General features: G+C 46.5%; 1 protein-coding gene across 1 annotated transcript in view; it reads right to left on the bottom strand.

Moving 5' to 3' along the window:
- Positions 1-3,170: 3,170 nt before the first annotated feature.
- LOC308118180 (membrane-associated phosphatidylinositol transfer protein 2-like) overlaps positions 3,171-17,441 on the bottom strand; it is a gene marked incomplete at its 5' end in the record, with an annotated part of 44,630 nt that continues 30,359 nt past the window's right edge. The window contains 10 exon segments of the mRNA XM_080477470.1: positions 3,171-5,210; positions 5,828-5,956; positions 6,121-6,304; positions 7,173-7,322; positions 7,446-7,594; positions 12,346-12,462; positions 12,545-12,661; positions 13,503-13,651; positions 15,293-15,565; positions 15,675-15,836. Of these exon segments, the coding sequence (XP_080333596.1) occupies positions 4,836-5,210; positions 5,828-5,956; positions 6,121-6,304; positions 7,173-7,322; positions 7,446-7,594; positions 12,346-12,462; positions 12,545-12,661; positions 13,503-13,651; positions 15,293-15,565; positions 15,675-15,836 (1,805 nt within the window). The 3' untranslated portion in view covers positions 3,171-4,835.

The raw sequence follows: 17,441 nt of genomic DNA on the forward strand, positions 1-17,441 counted from the left end.
ACACACACACACACACACACACACACACACACACACACACAGAAGGGTTCTACAGTATCTTCCCACCACAAACTAGTGCAAAAGAAGGACGAGGTCACCAGTTGACCGCAGACAGTTTGTGGAGGATGAAATCCACTTTTCTGCGGCGGGTTGAAGAAGCTCAAACGACCACAGAGGAAAAGGCGACTCGCTCCCCCCAGAGACCAGTCCTCAGCTCGCCAACGATCCATCGCAGGTTTACACTCTGAAACCGGTTTGATGTGTTTCTGCTGCTCGTTTCAGAGAGGAGGGAACAGATCGGAGCAGATTTCAGTTCAGACTTGTCTCTCTAGTTTTTACCCCGCCATTCATTTCCTGTTTCTGGGTAAAAGCCCCGCTTGGGTTTTCAGTGTCTGTTAACACAGCTGAGGAGCTCGGAGCAAACAAAACAAAACTTTTTAAAAACAAACGCAACTTTCTGGAAACACTTTGGCTCCTTGCAGATGGTGGAAACGCCGTTACTGAGCATGTGCACCATGGTCCTAGTAACTAGTCATTCTGCACATGCTCAGTAAAGCCAATCAGAACAAAGTTTCCTCCGTGGACTTGGAACTTTTATTTTGACAGTCATCATAATAACAAGCCAACCTGGTAGTTTGATTTTGACAGTCACCGTAATGACAATCCTTAACTGAAAACGATGATGTCATGGCCCCGCCTCTCGACCTATAACCCCGCCTCCCTCTCCGTGACGTCATTAACACCACCAACATGGCGGACTACCTGCTCCAGGTGGAGCTGCAGGAGCTGCTGATGCTCGTCGCTTTAATAAGGACACATGCTGGATTTGTCCTTTTCTACGTTGTTTCATGCTCCGTGTCTTCTTCTCTGTTTCTGCTGTGTTTCTGTGGCAGCGTTACAGCGCCACCTATAGGCCTGGCAGGTGGACTACATTGTTCTGAGGAGTTTCCATGGTGTCATCTGGACGGAAACTTTTTAAGAACGACGAGGAGAAAAAATGATTGTTTTGTCTCGTGAGAACTAAGTTTGGCCGTTTTGATGATTTTGGTGTGAAGATGAAAGTTAAATGTTTTCTTTACTTGTGATTCGACGCCGTCTGGTGGTTTGCTGAGCAGCTTTTCTTGCCCCAGAGTGAAACCAGATTAGAGGAACCAGATCAGTTTCAGAGCCCACATGAGCACCAGGCTGTCGTCTTCATGCTGAAACTTCCCGCTGAGACTGGATCAGAGCTGAACCGTCTCGTTTGTGTTTTTGGTGAAAACTTTGAGACAAAGCAGCAAACATTCACACAGCGAGCGGATCAGGTCCGGTCTGGTTCCGGGTTCTTCTCGGTCGAGAGGGAAGCTGAGACGAAACGCAAAGTGTCAACACAAAGTGTCTCCCTTGTGGGAGACAGAGCGCCACCAGTAGGCGGACCAGAGGTATTGCAAGCGGATGTGAATATAAAGGGATCGTTGCTGTGGACTGAACAGAGTCTCAGCTGTTGCTCCGATGCTGCTGCATGCCCTGTTGCCTCTGTGGGGGAGCCTCTCCTGGGGGTCAAGGCCTCAGATGGTCCAGAGGCCATACCGGGGGGTGGGGGGGCACGGAGTCTCGGGGGGGTGAAAGTGGAGCAACCACGTGCCAGCAGTGTGTACTGAGACACAAGTCCTGAAGATGATCCTGGGTTTGAAGCCTCATTTCCACCATACGGTATGGTATGGTTCGGTATGGTACGGTTCGGTATGGTACGGTTCGGTATGGTATGGCTCGGTATGGTACGGTTCGGTATTGTACGGTTCGGTATGGTACGGTAGGCAAAGTGGACACACACACAACTCTGATGCGCGGATCGTCACTGACGGCTGCACTGTAGCGCCTCCGTGTGGAATCACACCGATGGGCCTGCTGCCTCAATGGAGGGGTTAACCAAACTGGTTTTGGTAGGGTAGGGTACTTCCACAAACGCACGGAAACCCAATCATTCCATACCGTACCGTACCAGCGCAGTGGAAACGAGGATTTAGACAACGAGCAGGATCCTCGGCGGTGCAGCGAAACCAGATCTCACACCTCGAAACGATCGGTTCGTCCAAATGATCAAACCCCTGAACCGTGGGGGTTTGGCTCCTCGGCTTTTCTCCATCATCTGAAGCTGCTTCTCAGAGATTTAGTTTGACAGATTTTCGGCCATAAAGCAGATTAAGAGACTTTTCTATCTTCCTTGCACAGCGTTTGATTCATCCTCTGGGTACCATGAAGAGACACGAGTCCTCCTATCACTGTACAAGTTCTCAAGACGAGCAGACCAGAATATAAAATCCTGACTTCCTGTTTGCACGAGAAGAACAGTTTGAATCTCACTAGTCAACCTGGCAAATGAAGAGTTTCTTTACTGAATGAAATGTTTGAGCCGCTGCATCAGAATCAAGAAAGGATTCATCTTCTGCAGACCATGAATGTTACATTACCAAATGTCAATGAAATCCGTTCCAGAGTTTCTGCAGAAGTCTTCTAACTAAGGGTGGCTCCGAGAATATGGAAACTTGAGTGGTTTATCCTCTGGGTACCAGGAAAAGCAGGAATCTGCCAAGTCTCATGGCGATCTTAATAAAATGTATCACTCAGAACCAGTGAAAGGACACTGGGCTCAGGACGGCTTTTCTTCTGGAGACATTTTGTGAATCTTTGTGTAGAATGACCAACTATCTGGTACATGTTTCACTGGAGTGAACACTGATTCAGAGACTAAATAACTGGAGGGATATCTTCTGGGGAGCAAAACGTAGAGTCGGAGGATCCTGAGAGTCGGTCGGGTTCGTCCACCCGGGATCACGAAAACTCGTCATACAAATGTTTTCTCTTCATGTGTCGGGTTCATTCTCTGGGGCCGTAAACGTCGATCACTGTATCAAATGGGAAAGTTTAGTGGTATAAGAACGTTTGTTACTCCATATCTGGAAGTCGAAATGTTGTGAAATGTTTCTCAGAGTTAAAGATCTTTGGAAAACTTTTCAGAACCCTAAAATCAATTTAAAGAGCCAAACACACGAAACAAATCACAATTCAGGCCCGTTTCCAAGGCAATGACTTCCAAGTGAAAATGCGAAACTTTCGTAGCATTTTGGGTTTTTGTTTATGGCGGCGGAGTCACTGAAACGCAACTTTTAGAAAACACTCTGACTGCATCTCCAAGAAAACTATCGGTAGTTTTATTTTGACAGTCACCATAATAACAATCCAACTTGGTAGTTTTATTTTGACAGTCACCATAATAACAATCCAACTTGGTAGTTTTATTTTGACAATCACCATAATAACAATCCAACTTGGTAGTTTTATCTTGACAGTCACTGCAATAACAATCCAACTTGGTAGTTTTATTTTGACAATCACCGTAATAACAATCCAACTTGGTAGTTTGATTTTGACAGTCACTGTAATAATTCAACTTGGTAGTTTTATTTTGACAGTCACCGTAATAATCCAACTTGGTAGTTTTATTTTGACAGTCACCGTAATGACAATCCAACTTGGTAGTTTTATTTTGACAGTCTCAGTAATAACAATCCAACTTGGTGGTTTTATTTTGACAGTCATCGTAATAACAATCCAACTTGGTGGTCTGTACTCTAGAATATCCGTGTTCTCCTATTGTTAACGTTTAGAGCGTATTATAGTGTCGTCATCAACAAGTCTCTTAATATAAAAACTACACTGTTACCTTCGCCAATGAAAGTTGGCAGAGAATGTTATGTTTTCATCTGGGTGTATTCATTTATATATCAGTTTGTATGTATGTATTTAAACAACATTTCGCAAAAATGACTCACCTGAATTGCATGAACTCTCCAGGGATGATTAGTCATCATCCAAGGATCAATTCAATAGATTTTGGGAGGTTAGCGGCTAACCGTTTCTGAATAAATACCAAAAACTACGAAAATTTCCCATAAAGCAGATGAGAGGCACCTCATGGAGGAGATCAAAGGAGATCAGCGTCTGTTGCCATGGAGATGCTCAGTGTTTTCACACAGTGATGTAGCTACCTAGTTAGCATCGATATGAGCTAACGGCTGTCATGCTAGCAATGTTAACTCGGTTCCGCAAACAAATTTAGCCTTGGCGAAGGTCTGCGCTCTACCGAGTGAAGCTCTAGTTTTCGGTCTTTCTGCCGTTGCCATGGAAACAGACGTTGTTTTCCGAACATTGTCGCAAACGTAAAACTTTCTTGAAACGAAAGTGCATAAACGATGTGTTTTTAACTTGAAATGTTGTCGTGGAAACGGCGTCTTGGGGTCAAATTAATTCTTAATATCAGTTATTTTTCCACTTTGAGCAGCAACAATGAAAACCTGGAAGACGGACCCAGACGCTGAGGGAACACCGAACTGCTCCGATCAAACGGGAATCTTTCTCTTTGTGGTTTGAAGCAAGTTCAATAAAACCCAAAGAGAAACCAGGGAAATGTGCCAGATTTGAAAGAACCGATCGTTGGCCGAGAGTTCTGGGACTTGCTGCTCCGTGGAGCAAACGGTTCACGTGGGGTATTTGGTTCTCGCCGTGGTCCTGTGAGAAGATCTGGATCTGATCCGGATCTGGCTCTGCAGTTGGCCCTGTGCTCATGGCTGGAGGAGTGGAAGAGGGTAAAACAGGGGGTCCCGTTAACACGGGTTTACTTTAAGGCTTCCATTGTTTCTGCGCCGGTCCTCAGTCGTTAGCGGAGGTTCCTATAAAAGATTAACTGTAAAAGAGTCATGCTACACAAGAGGTGAGGTCAGTGAATCCCTCGGTCTGATTGGTCCACTCCTCCTGGACCATCCAGAGATCATGGTGGCTCAGCCGGGGTCAGACCCTCACTTGGGGCCAAGTAGCCCGGCGCTGCCCTCCTTGGTGCTCCCGGTGCGGCCCCAGCAGCCCGCTGCTATGCTCATGCTCCGTGGTGTGGCGGCGGCAGCGGCCACTCCACGGTCCCGCTCCACCTCGCACTGGCTGAGGGTCCGTTCGGTGCGGCCCGGCGGGACGGGCGAGCTGGAGCCGGACCCCCCCGGCTGAGACGAGATGGTGCGGAAGATGTGGTTGCGCTTGCGGAGGAAGTCTCCACCGGCGGCAGCACCCAGGGCGAAGCTGCCTTTACGGAGGACTATGCGGCTGCTGGCGGTCTTGGCGGGCCGGGACCTCTGGCTGTACTCCAGCTGGGAGAGGTGGGACGCATATCCATCTGGAATGAACTGGAACAGGGGAGGGGGGTTGGGGGGCAGAGCTGGTCAATCAAACCAACTTAATCAACCAACAAACCAACCAACCAACCAACTAACTAACTCAATCCAATCAACCAACAAACCAACCAACCAACTCAGACCAACTAACTAACTCAATCCAATCAACCAACAAACCAACCAACCAACTCAGACCAACCAACCAAACAAGTCAATCAATCCAACCAACCAACCAACCAACTAAATCCAACCAACCAACAAATCAACCAACCCAAACAACCAACCAACCAACTAAATCAACCAACGAACAAATCAACCAACTCAAACCAACCAACCAACTAAATCCAACCAACCAACAAATCAACCAACTCAAACCAACCAACCAACTAAATCCAACCAACCAACCAACCAACCAAAAACCAAATCACACCAACCAACCATCCGACCTAATCAAATCAACCAATACCTTTGTCACTGTAAGGATTGTAAACAATAATGAGGAAACAGACCAAAACCTGAGCATTACAGGTTCTAAAGACTCGTCTTGAATGAGTGACTCATCAATAAATGGGTGGAATGTGTCAGTACCAGGATCCTGGGTGAGCTGAAGAGTGAAACAAGTGTGGTACCTGACACTGCTGCTGCATCTTCTTGGTGGGTCTTCCTACGATGTAGATGTGTGACGGAGGCAGACCGACCGACGTGTACACCGAGATGTCCTTAGTGGAGCCATAGGCTGCAAAGATCCTCATGTGGGCCTGGACACACACACACACACACACACACACACACACACACACACACACACACACACACACACACACACACACACACACACACACACACACACACACACACACACAGACGTGAGGGTTCCGGGTGGTCCTGGTGTGAGTCGGACCTCGGGCCGAGCTGGACTCACCTCGCCGATGAGCGTCTTGAGGAAGTTGGCCTTGTGCCTTAGCGGGTCGTGGACCAGCCCGTCGCAGAAGGACACGATGCCGTGAGGGAAGTTGTGCTGCGAGAGCCACGCCACCACGCGCTGCTTCTGCATGTCGGGACGACCCGTCACGTACACAATCACGTAACCCAGGTCCTGCCAGAACCTGCACAGGAAGACACGGCGTTCACACCCCAGCTGGATGATGTCACTTCCTGTTGGAAACGTCACAGCACCTCTCATCACATCGATGTCAGCTGATGCTATATCAGGAAGATGCTCTATAATCTGGATGTTATATCAGGAAGATGCTCTATAATTTGGATGTTAGAGGAGGAATATGCTCTATGATCTGGATATTAAAGGGGGAAGATGCTCCATAATCTGGTTGTTAGAGAAGGAAGATGTTCTATAATCTGGATATTTCAGGAGAAAAATACTATGTTAGTGGAAGAAGGTGCTCTATAATCTGATGTTGGAGGAGGAAGATGCACTATAATCTGATGTTAGAGGAGGAAGATACTCTATAATCCGATGTAGGAGGAGGAAGATGCACTATAATCTGATGTTACAGGGGAAGACGCTCTATAATATGGATGTTAGAAGAGGAAGATCCTCTATAATCTGGATGTTAGTGGAAGAAGATACTCTATAATCTGATGTTGGAGGAGGAAGATGCACTATAAACTGATGTTGGAGGAGGAAGATGCACTATAATCGGATATTACAGGGGAAGACGCTCTATAATATGGATGTTAGAAGAGGAAGATGCTCTATAATCTGGCTGTTAGACGAGGAAGATGCTCTATAATCTGGATATTAGTGGAAGGCGATGCTCTCTAATCTGGATGTTAGTGGAAGAAGATACTCTATAATCTGATGTTGGAGGAGGAAGATGCACTATAATCTGGATGTTAGTAGAAGAAGATGCTCTATAATCTGATGTTGGAGGAGGAAGATGCTCTATAATCTGGAAGCTGGTTAAACCGTGGCGAGGCGGCGGAGCTTCAGCAGAGCATCGGTATCGTTCTTACCTCACTACGTCCACGGCTCCGGCTCGGACCTTCGGGTCGCTCCCCATGATGGACACGCTGGCGGCAAACGAGCCGTCGATGCTGAACACGACGAACTCGGTTCCTCGCGGGACGACGGTGAGATAGCTGTCTGCGAAGGTGTGGTCGCCTCTGTGGGAACAGAGCAGAAACAGAAGAGATTAATAGAGATTAACGAGTCTGTGTGCGTGTGTGTGTGTGTGTGTGTGTGTGTGTTTGTGTGTGCGTGTGTGTGTGTGTGTTAATCCAGCGTACCTGACCACCATTTTGACGGGATACACTCCGATTCCCAGCCTGCGGCTCTGAGGGATGACGTAGGAAACGCGGCCGCTGCTGTTGGTGAGCTCGGTGTTGAAGTGAACCCAATCGCCAGACGGAGGCTGCGTCATGATGTGGACGTCGATCTGCAGGAAACCGCAGAGTAACGATCACGTCATGGAGGATTAGGACGTTATTTTAGCCGTTAATGCTCAATACAACTAGTTTCTCAGTAAACTCCAGCAGGTGCAGCTCAGTCTGGTGAAACCATATACTGTACGCTCACCTCAGTGGAGAAACACCTGATGTCACAAAGGTTCCTACCTATATTCATTACTCACAGTGCAATTATTCCCCCATGTGGATTAATTAGTGTACTACACCCAGACACATATACACCAAAAACTGGCCATTACTTTGCTAATGCTAAAGAACTGGCCCTGTTTACACGACGAGTCAACTGAAAAGATATCGTCTTTGTTTCAGAAAACTTTCACATTTACACGGTAACGGCGTTAACAACGATGTAGCTAGCATGCCAGGCCTGGAGGCCGCCATTATTGTTGTTGTCCATCTACTGAGCGTGTGCAGAGGAAGCAGTTACCACGGTTGTGGTGCGCATGACCAGTAGCGGCGTTTCAAAAAAGTTGTGTTTTCCTCGTTTCCACAGAGTCAGAGCGTTTTAAAAAGTTGCACTTTCAGTGACTCTGAGCACCGTTGTCATGTCAACGGACCCAAAACGCTGCGGAAGTTTAGCGTTTTAAACTGAAAACGTTGCGTAAACAGGGAAAACGAAAAAGACATCGAAAGACTGCGACTGTATAAAGGGGAAACAAAACAACTGAACAACGTCAGCTTCAGCTTTGAAGGACAATTGTTCCAATTGAAGAAGAGGTCTGGCCAGTCAAGTCCACCTTTATGGAGTCCAAGACAAGTCCAACTCGGGGCTTGTCAAGTCCAAGTCACAAAGGTCCAAGTCACAAAGGTCCAAGTCAAAGTTCACAAAGTCCGAGTCCCAAGTCCAGATAAGATCAAGAGTCAACCTTATGACGGAGAAAAATATATTTTCACGACGACAAAATTAGAGAAATTTCATTATACTCAATTCTTCTAATGTGGCTTTTCCACCAACGAGAACCAGGTTCTAGTTCAGGGCCGGTTCTTAAATGAGTCAGAGAACCGGTTCTTTTTCCTCCGTTAACGGAGCCAGTAGAGCCACGTCACTGCGTCACTCCAAAACGTGAAACGTCACTGATTTCAATTTCTCAGTGACGGCGCTCATCCAGGAACCAGGAGACGGACTGGAACAGTGGTTCGGTCCGGGTCGCTCCATCTAGTCGGACCTGAACCTCGGATGAAAACATTGAGTCTCCTCGTCGCTCTGTTGGGGTTTCATCATGTCCGTCTTGTTTTAGTCCGGAGCCCCAGAGTGGACATGGAAAAACTTTTTAAGAATAATAATAACCTGAATGATCCTGGGTCTTATTTTTCACCATTCCAACATTCCATAGTGACTTTCTGCTCCTTTCACTTTATTTCTGGACGTGTCTGAATCAAAAGCTTCAACATGGAGGAACGGAGGTGTAGAATGATAGAACGCTGCTCTACAGCCGTTTCCATGGTAACCTAGGTAAACACTCTGATTAAAGTTCTCTTTCACATGAAGCCATTAAAAGGCTCATTTTAGCTCTAAAAACTTCAAGCTTTCATTTCCAGTAGTTTGTAGTTTGTTTAGTAGTTCCTGAGGAACCAGAAGTCTGGCTTCATTATTAAGAAGTTCTGTGGAGCGTCTCATAGCGGAGCGCCCCCTGCTGCCTCATGCAGACCTCAGCCTGCCGTCAGAACGCCAAACAAGACCTGGAGGTGAAGTTAGTTACTATGATGTCACCATGAAAAGCCTGAAAAGAACTGGTTCTAGATTCTAGATCCACCAGCTGACGTAGTGTGACAGCAGGAACTCTGCAGGACTCTGGAGAATCGCGGCTCCGCGATCGCGGATTAAATGATCTCGTTCCCTCGTATTATTAACTTCAGGGAAACACGTATTATATCGTTCCCACATGTTATTATTATTTTTTTCTCTAGAACCACTCCGGGGCTCCGTGTTCGTTGAACGCCGGTTCAGCGTCTCTTCTGCCTTGTAGGTAGAGATAACTCCAGTGATAACTCCGCCCCCAGCTGATGACCTCTCTAGCTCTGCTCTGGCCCCGCTCTGGCCCCGCTCTGGCCCAGCAACGATGTGGGGCTGGCTTAGCACTCGTTAAATCCCTGGTAGACCCGGTAGAACTGGTTCTAAATCTGGTCCTGGAACAGAACTAGAACACGGTTCTTTCTGGTGGGAAAGCCTCCTTAAGGCCCCTCCATGCTACCAGAGTATGCACGTATCCGCGTGTGTCCGCGGGGCGCACACGAGTGCATCCATACTCCACTCTGGTTTCACTTCCGTGTGCGTTCCATAACGTAGCGTAACGATCCCGAAAATATCTCTACTCCTGCTGCCCGGCGTTCTCCACTTTTCCTAACGTACATTATGTTTCACTTCCGGAGTTCTGAGCCTCTGGTTCTTTATTTTGAATTGTGATTGTTCAGACGGGGAGACGGAGGATCTCGTCCGGTCGGCTCTGGCGCATGTGCAGTCGGCGCTCACAGAGGAGCACAGGTCGCACCATCACAAAATTTGGGCAGCGCGCGGTCCACCGCCGCGGGGTCGGAGCGCTCACGTGCGGACACGCGTGGCCGTTGGTAGCATGAAGGGGCCTTTAGATGGCATGGATCCTCACTGTGAATAGTGCTGAAAATGTAAGAACCTTGTGTGTGCAGATAAACAACAAAAACATTTTCACAATAATTCCTTAAGCTATTCACCGAGACCTGCTTTTTTAAACAAAAGGCATATCTGCTCTGTAAGGAGTTAGTTTTTTTTATCAAGATCCAATCAGTGTTTATTGATGAAACATTCTGCACAAGATACAGTGAAATGTCCAAAAAATAAATAAATATATATATATAAATGCTATATCAGCACCTTGCTTGGTGGTTTCTGGGGCTGATTGGAGCTTTTTGCGGACGGTTTTGGTCCCCGGGCCTCATGTTTGACTGAAGTAAACTTCCCAGCAGCGCCCCCTGCTGGAGGCTGTTCCTCATTAAGGTACAGTAACAGTTAAAACCTCTCTGTGCTCAACTATTGATCGGTTGTTACAGGGTTCCTAGTAAGAGGTTCTACTGTACACAGGTTAGAGGCTTTCAGCAAGGTGTTCGCTGTTCGGGCGTCTTTTTTCGAAGCTTGACCGTCCAAATGACGTCTGGCTGCCTCACACTGTCCAGTGAAACAGAGCTGCTGCTGCTTCCACTGGGTTCAGCAGCAAAAATAACACTGCCTTTCAGTCTGTTCCACTGAGACCCCCCCCCAATCGGGAGGGACCGGACCCAGTCTGGGACTGTTGTGAAGGTGGAGAACTGCGGTGGTGGAGGATTTGCGTCAATTAAAAAATTATTAAAAAAAGATTAAACCAGGTTTAAAAACAGACGATTAAAATTAGGGATGCCCCGATCAGATCGGTAGATATCGGATCGGGGCCGATATTGGTGATTTCTGACTGATCAGGAATCGGCAAGTCCAGCCGATCTAAAAAAAAAAAGAACGCGGTCTGCAATGTCACCTTTTTTCACATTTCTATGTGGTCTGTCTTCTTCTGGGTTTCTGTTGTGTTTGGTGAGTCACAGCGCCCCTAAAGGCCTGGCATGTGTACTACATGTCCTGAAGCCTCGTGTTGAGCCGTGTTCATAGTGAGGTGTGGACGGAGGTTTGTTGGGAGGCCAGGGAGAAAAAAGATCGTTTTTGCGTCGTGTGGATGTTCACTCAGTTTACAACAACAACTAAAGAAAAAGCTGCACTGAAGCAGCAAACTCCACTTTAAAATAAAGGATTTTAAAATAAAGGATTTTAAAATAAAGGATTTTAAAATAAAGGATTTTAAAATAAAGGATTTTAAAATAAAGGATTTTAAAATAAAGGATTTTAAAATAAAGGATTTTAAAATAAAGGCTCAGTCCCCACAGGGGAGCGAGATGGTGAAACAAGAACCCAGAAGGTTCCTCTAGTTTGAAGGGAGACTGGGATATTCTGAATAAGTTTTTGAGAGTACTATGTTCAGAGTATTTTTATCAAACAGGTTTTACCACTTTGAAGTGGAATGAAGTGTTTATACTTCACATTGAAATGTAAATGTTTAGTGACATTCAGGTCAAACCTCTCATACTGCTTTAAGGTAAAGTGGAATTTAATACACAAAGAAGTTACATTGGAGCCTCAGAGTATTTATGTTTCAGTCGTTCTGAGAAGAATTTTGATTCAATAAGTGAGTTTTACAATAAGTTCTAGCTAAACGAAGCTTCTGCCAATAGTGCTTTTAGCTTCAGACGTCTTAGTTAATCCAATAATAGACTATTGAGTATCTTTGCAGTAGTAATGTGAGTATCGGATCGGGAAAGTATCGGTATCGGCCGATACTCAATTCTGAAAGATCGGATCAGTATCGGGGGCCAAAAAGTGTGATCGAGACGTCCCTAATTAAAATATTTTGCAAGTCCAATGGCTGAGTCCGAGACAAGTCCAAGTCAAATACCAAAGAGTCCAAGACAACAAAAAAAAGGTCCGGAGTCCGAACTCGAGTACTACAGCCCTGGGTCTGGCTAAAGCTAACAGTTAGCTCCTGTGTGACGACCTCTTTAGAAAATTCTTTCACAACCGAGTAACAACTGAGCTTCCTGGATCGTACCTGTTATTTATTCAAGAATAGTAATGCGGTTATTGGCGTGTTGATGCTAATCGTAGTGACGTTACAGTAACAGGTTTGATTGCTAGTTGCTAGCGAGCAGCTAGTGAGATGGTGCTAACCTTCTCTCCGGTGAGCGTGACCATGTCCAGAGGACCGTACATGAAGCGCCCCGTCACCGCCTGGACGCCATCCTCCGTGAACACGGCGTCGTTCACGCGGTGGTTCGCCGTCACGTTCTGCAAAGAGACGACACCAAGTCTTCCTTATTCCACTGACGTCACTCCACGTGAGGAGGTGGGCTGTTGAATCTGTCCGTACCCGGATCTTAACGTGCGTCCTCTTGCGCAGCCACTTCTCTCGAGGTTTGGACGGAGTGAATTCAGAAACTTCTTTCCCGTCCAGCTCCAGAATACTGGAGTTCTCATGTCTCATCACCTGAAGTGGAAAAGATTTCAACACCAACGATCATCCGGGATGTTTGGCAACAACCAACTTCTACACGTAGCGTCAGGACGAGGGATGCACCGATACCAACATCAGTATCGATACTGATACTGTATGGAGTACTCATACTAAGAATTTCAAGGCTCACAAACCAGCAATGCTACATGCTACATGCTAGTTTTGGGGTTCACACACGAGTGATGCTACATGCTAAAGAGTTTCAGGCTCACACACCAGTGACGCTACATGCTAAAGAGTTTTGGGGCTCTCACACCAGATATGCTATATGCTGTATGCTAAATAGTTTCAGGGCTCACACAACAGCGATGCTACAAGCTAAAGAGTTTCAGGCTCACACACCAGTGATGCTACATGCTACATGCTAAAGAGCTTTAGGGCTCTCACACCAGATATGCTAGATGCTGCATGCTAAAAGACTTTCAGGGCTCACACAACAGCGATGCTACATGCTAAAGAGCTCGGTCTACAGTCTACAGTAGTACAGTGCAGAGCGGAGAGAGACGCTACGCTCTGCTGTGCTACTGTGAGGCTGGTGGAAGAGGTTTGTGGCAACGCATTGCCTTTTGCAAGAATGAATTAGGTTTATAACATTTAATTATTCTAGTGTGCAACCACAATAAAGACACATTTTAAAGGTTTAAATCTAAAGGTTATTATTTTGTCAATATTTTACTGTCCGGCGCTCTCGAGGCGAGGCTTGATCCACACTGTGAGTATGTAAATTAAGCTATGTGTGTGTGTGTGTGTGTGTGTGTGTGTGTGTGTGTGTGTGTGTGTGTGTGTGTGTGTGTGTGTGTGTGTGTTCTCCGACCTGTCGCAGCAGGAAGGACACGACGTCCGTGGACTCCCAGTAGGAGGCATGGAAGAGATGCGGCAGCGCCACGGTGGGGAAGGCCGTCAGGGCGTCAGGGCAGTACAGAGCATAGTCCATCCTCTTACTGCCCCACCAGCGGGAGGCAACTGCAGTGGGGGGTAGGGGGGTACAAAAGATGGAGTTCATCCCGGAGCTGTGATTTCACTCAAACACGAGCAGAAACTGCAGAAGGAGGTCAAATCATTGCCCAGAGATTCTGGGCAATGATTTGACCTCCAGAGCTTTTTACCCCCCAGCAGGAACAATCTGCCCCCGACAGATCCACTGTCACATTTTACCGTCACTGAGACTTGATTTTTTTGAGAATGACTGATGAATGATTAAACAAAGAATTGATTAAACAGACGAATAAAACAAAGAATAAGAAGATTTAAAAAGTACATAAATAAAAAAGTAAGTAAATAAATGAATAAATAAATGAGTTTGTTCTAATAGGCACGAAAAAAGGGGAAAAACTGAAAATGACATTTGATTAAAATTGGCTATTTAAAAACACTTAAAGCTATTTTTTATTTATTTTTGCTTCATTATAAAAATGGTTTGTGAAAGTTGTGAAATTAGAACAGCTGAATCAGTAAATCCAAGTAAGTGAACGCTAGATAGATCAATCAATCAATCAATCAATCAATCAATCAACATTCTACATAAAAAAATTTGCTGGAATTAGATTTTAATTTTTTTTTTTTCAATTGTTGTTTTTGTGAACACAGAGAAAGAAAAATCGGACCGACTAGAGCTGCATCTAAAATGGAAAACAACAGAAGCAGAAAGTAGAAACAATTTAAATAAATTCAGTATTTTCCTGTGATCAGATTATAGGTGAATTCGTGTGACAGGGAAATCAGGTTGAAATTAGCTGATTAAAGTATTTTTCTGGAGGTTAACGCTCCAGTTTTCTGTTTCAGGAAACTTTAATGACAGTGTCTGCAGTGACTGCTCCTCGTTTTGTGAAACAAAGTACGAAAAAGGTTGGAAATGGAAATTCGTAGAAAAACGTCTGTGCAGACGATTCGGGAAAACAATCATACGATGACATCAGCTGGTAGAGAGGATTACTATCTGATGGTATCTGCTATCAGAGGATATGAGCGATCAGGGAAAAATCTATCAGACAATATCTAGTCAGAGCCGATGTCAGCTACTGAAGAAGAGTCAATATCAGCTACTGAAGAAGAGCCGATATCGGCTACTGAAGAACAGCTACTGAAGAAGAGCCGATATCGGCTACTGTAGGGGAGGGACTGAAGAAGAGTCAATATCAGCTACTGAAGAAGAGCCGATATCAGCTACTGAAGAACAGCTACTGAAGAAGAGCCGATATCAGCTACTGAAGAAGAGCCGATATCGGCTACTGAAGAACAGCTACTGAAGAACAGCTACTGAAGAAGTTCCGATATCGGCTACTGAAGAACAGCTACTGAAGAAGAGCCGATATCAGATACTGAAGAACAGCTACTGAAGAAGAGTCAATACCGTCTACTGAAAAAGAGACGATATCGGCTACTGAAAAACAGCTACTGAAGAAGAGTCGATACCAGCTACTGAAGAAGAGCTACTGAAGATCAGCTACTGAAGAAGAGACGATATCGGCTCCCAGTGTCGGAGGACTGGCCGCTGCTGAGCAGAACTAGCTGACAGAGGAAGGGCAGGTCACAGGGAGTGAGGACGGAAGGTCACAGGAAGTGAGGACGGATCACAGCGTCGTCTCACTACATCTCCTAGGGTACCTTGCTCTATGTTCCTCAGCACCCTGGGCGACGGGGGCACCGAGCTGATGTCAGATGTGACATCAGTGAAGTCAGAGGTCAGATCTGAGGTGAGGTCAGAGGTGAGGTCAGAGCCGGGCTCGGACTCCACACCGTTGCTGGGTCTGGGGAACACCTGACGGGTTTTCCTGCGCGAGCGAGTGGACGGCGTCCGTGCGGCGAGCCTGCTGTAGGGCAGAGCGAGCTGAGCCAGCAGGCCGGGCCGCTTGGCGCCGCTCAGCTGCCTCTGACTCTCTGAGGAGCCGTTCAGGGGGGACACAACAACAACAACAACAACAACAACAACATGAGCATGCAGGTGGTCAGCCTGGAGGGCGGCAGGCGCTCGGGGGGCGGGGCTTACTGGTGGCGATGTTGGAGGCGGTGTAGGCGTCGGCCAGGCCCGACACCTGGCTGGCGATGCTGGCCTCGCTGGCTCGCCGGCTGCAGCGGCGGTGAGGGAGTCCCGGCGATGTGGACGGCAGACAGTGACCGTCCACGGAGATGTGGGCGTGAGGAGGAGCGTCTGTGGAGGCGGAGCAGAGTGGCGCTCAAAGATCAGGTCCCAGACCAGAACCGGGACGGCGGACGGTCAAACGCTCACGGAGAACAGACGTGACTTGTGACAGACGTGTCCGAGTTTATACGTGACGGCTTTTGTATTTTCGTTTCAGAAAAGTTTCACATTTACACGACAATGATGTCCGTTTCCACGGAAAAAAACTGAACCACAGATAACGATGTAGTTAGTATGTCAGGCCACGAGTTTCTGGGTACATCCTAACAGTCCATCCTGTCTCCTAACAGTCCTTCCTGTCTCCTTTCCTCTTCACTTCTACTTAACCCCAGAAGTGTTTAAGTGGCGGCCATGATAAGGAGCGTTGGAATTCTCACGCTAAGGAAAGGAGGCTCAATGCTTCCTTTAGAACCTCCTTCAGCCTAGGAACCACTGATGCTTCCTTTAGAACCTCCTTTAGCCTAGGAACCACTGATGATCCCTTTAGAACCTCCTTTAGCCTAGGAACCACTGATGATCCCTTTAGAACCTCCTTTAGCCTAGGAACCACTGATGCTTCCTTTAGAACCTCCTTTAGCCTAGGAACCAGTGATGCTTCCTTTAGAACCTCCTTTAGCCTAGGAACCACTGATGCTTCCTTTACCAAAGGAGACCAGCTCATGTTCCCCCACAATTCCTTGCGGCGACAACATTTAAAGGAACCCGCTCATCGGAGCGTTCAGGGAAACTCAGGATGACTGAAAAAGGAGCAGATCATGTAAGTTACCAAAGTAATAATCTGCCTAGAACAACTTGAAACCATCTAGAACCCAAATCCCAATGAGGAATGTTCTGGATGTTGAAGAACCAACACAGTAAAGTCCAGTTTTAGTGCAGCCTCTTCTCACTCTGATTGGTTCTTTATTCACCTGCCAGCCGTTTCCCTTTAGTTCCTCTTTTCCTTTGATTTACATTCAAACCTGAGATATTTGACTTTATATCAGAGGTTAGAACCTCAGAGGAACGTGAGAGGAACCACCTTTATACTAATTTTATCATATTTCTACTTGTTTTACCACGACACACGTCACTAACCTTCACCGCCGTCGCATTATTATTACGCCACCTAGTGGAAGTGTGGTCCGATTACCACAACAACATGATCGCCTTTCACTAACTCCTTTAGGAAGCCTCCTAACACCTTTCCTAACTCCTTTAGGAAGCCTCCTAACACCTTTCACTAACTCCTTTAGGAAGCATCCTAACACCTTTCACTAACTCTGTTAGGAAGCCTCCTAACACCTTTCACTAACTCCTTTAGGAAGCCTCCAAACACCTTTCACTAACTCCTTTAGGAAGCCTCCTAACACCTTTCACTAACTCCTTTAGGAAGTCTCCTAACACCTTTCACTAACTCCTTTAGGAAGCCTCCTAACACCTTTCACTAACTCCTTTAGGAAGCCTCCTAACACCTTTCCTTAACTCCTTTAGGAAGTCTCCTAACACCTTTCACTCACTCCTTTGGGAAGCCTCCAAACACCTTTCCTAACTCCTTTAGGAAGTCTCCTAACACCTTTACTAACTCCTTTAGGAAGCCTCCTAACACCTTTCAGTAACTCCTTTAGGAAGCATCCT

The sequence above is a fragment of the Lipophrys pholis genome (assembly GCF_963383615.2).
Source record: "Lipophrys pholis genome assembly, chromosome: 12".
NCBI classification, from domain to species: Eukaryota; Metazoa; Chordata; class Actinopteri; order Blenniiformes; family Blenniidae; genus Lipophrys; species Lipophrys pholis.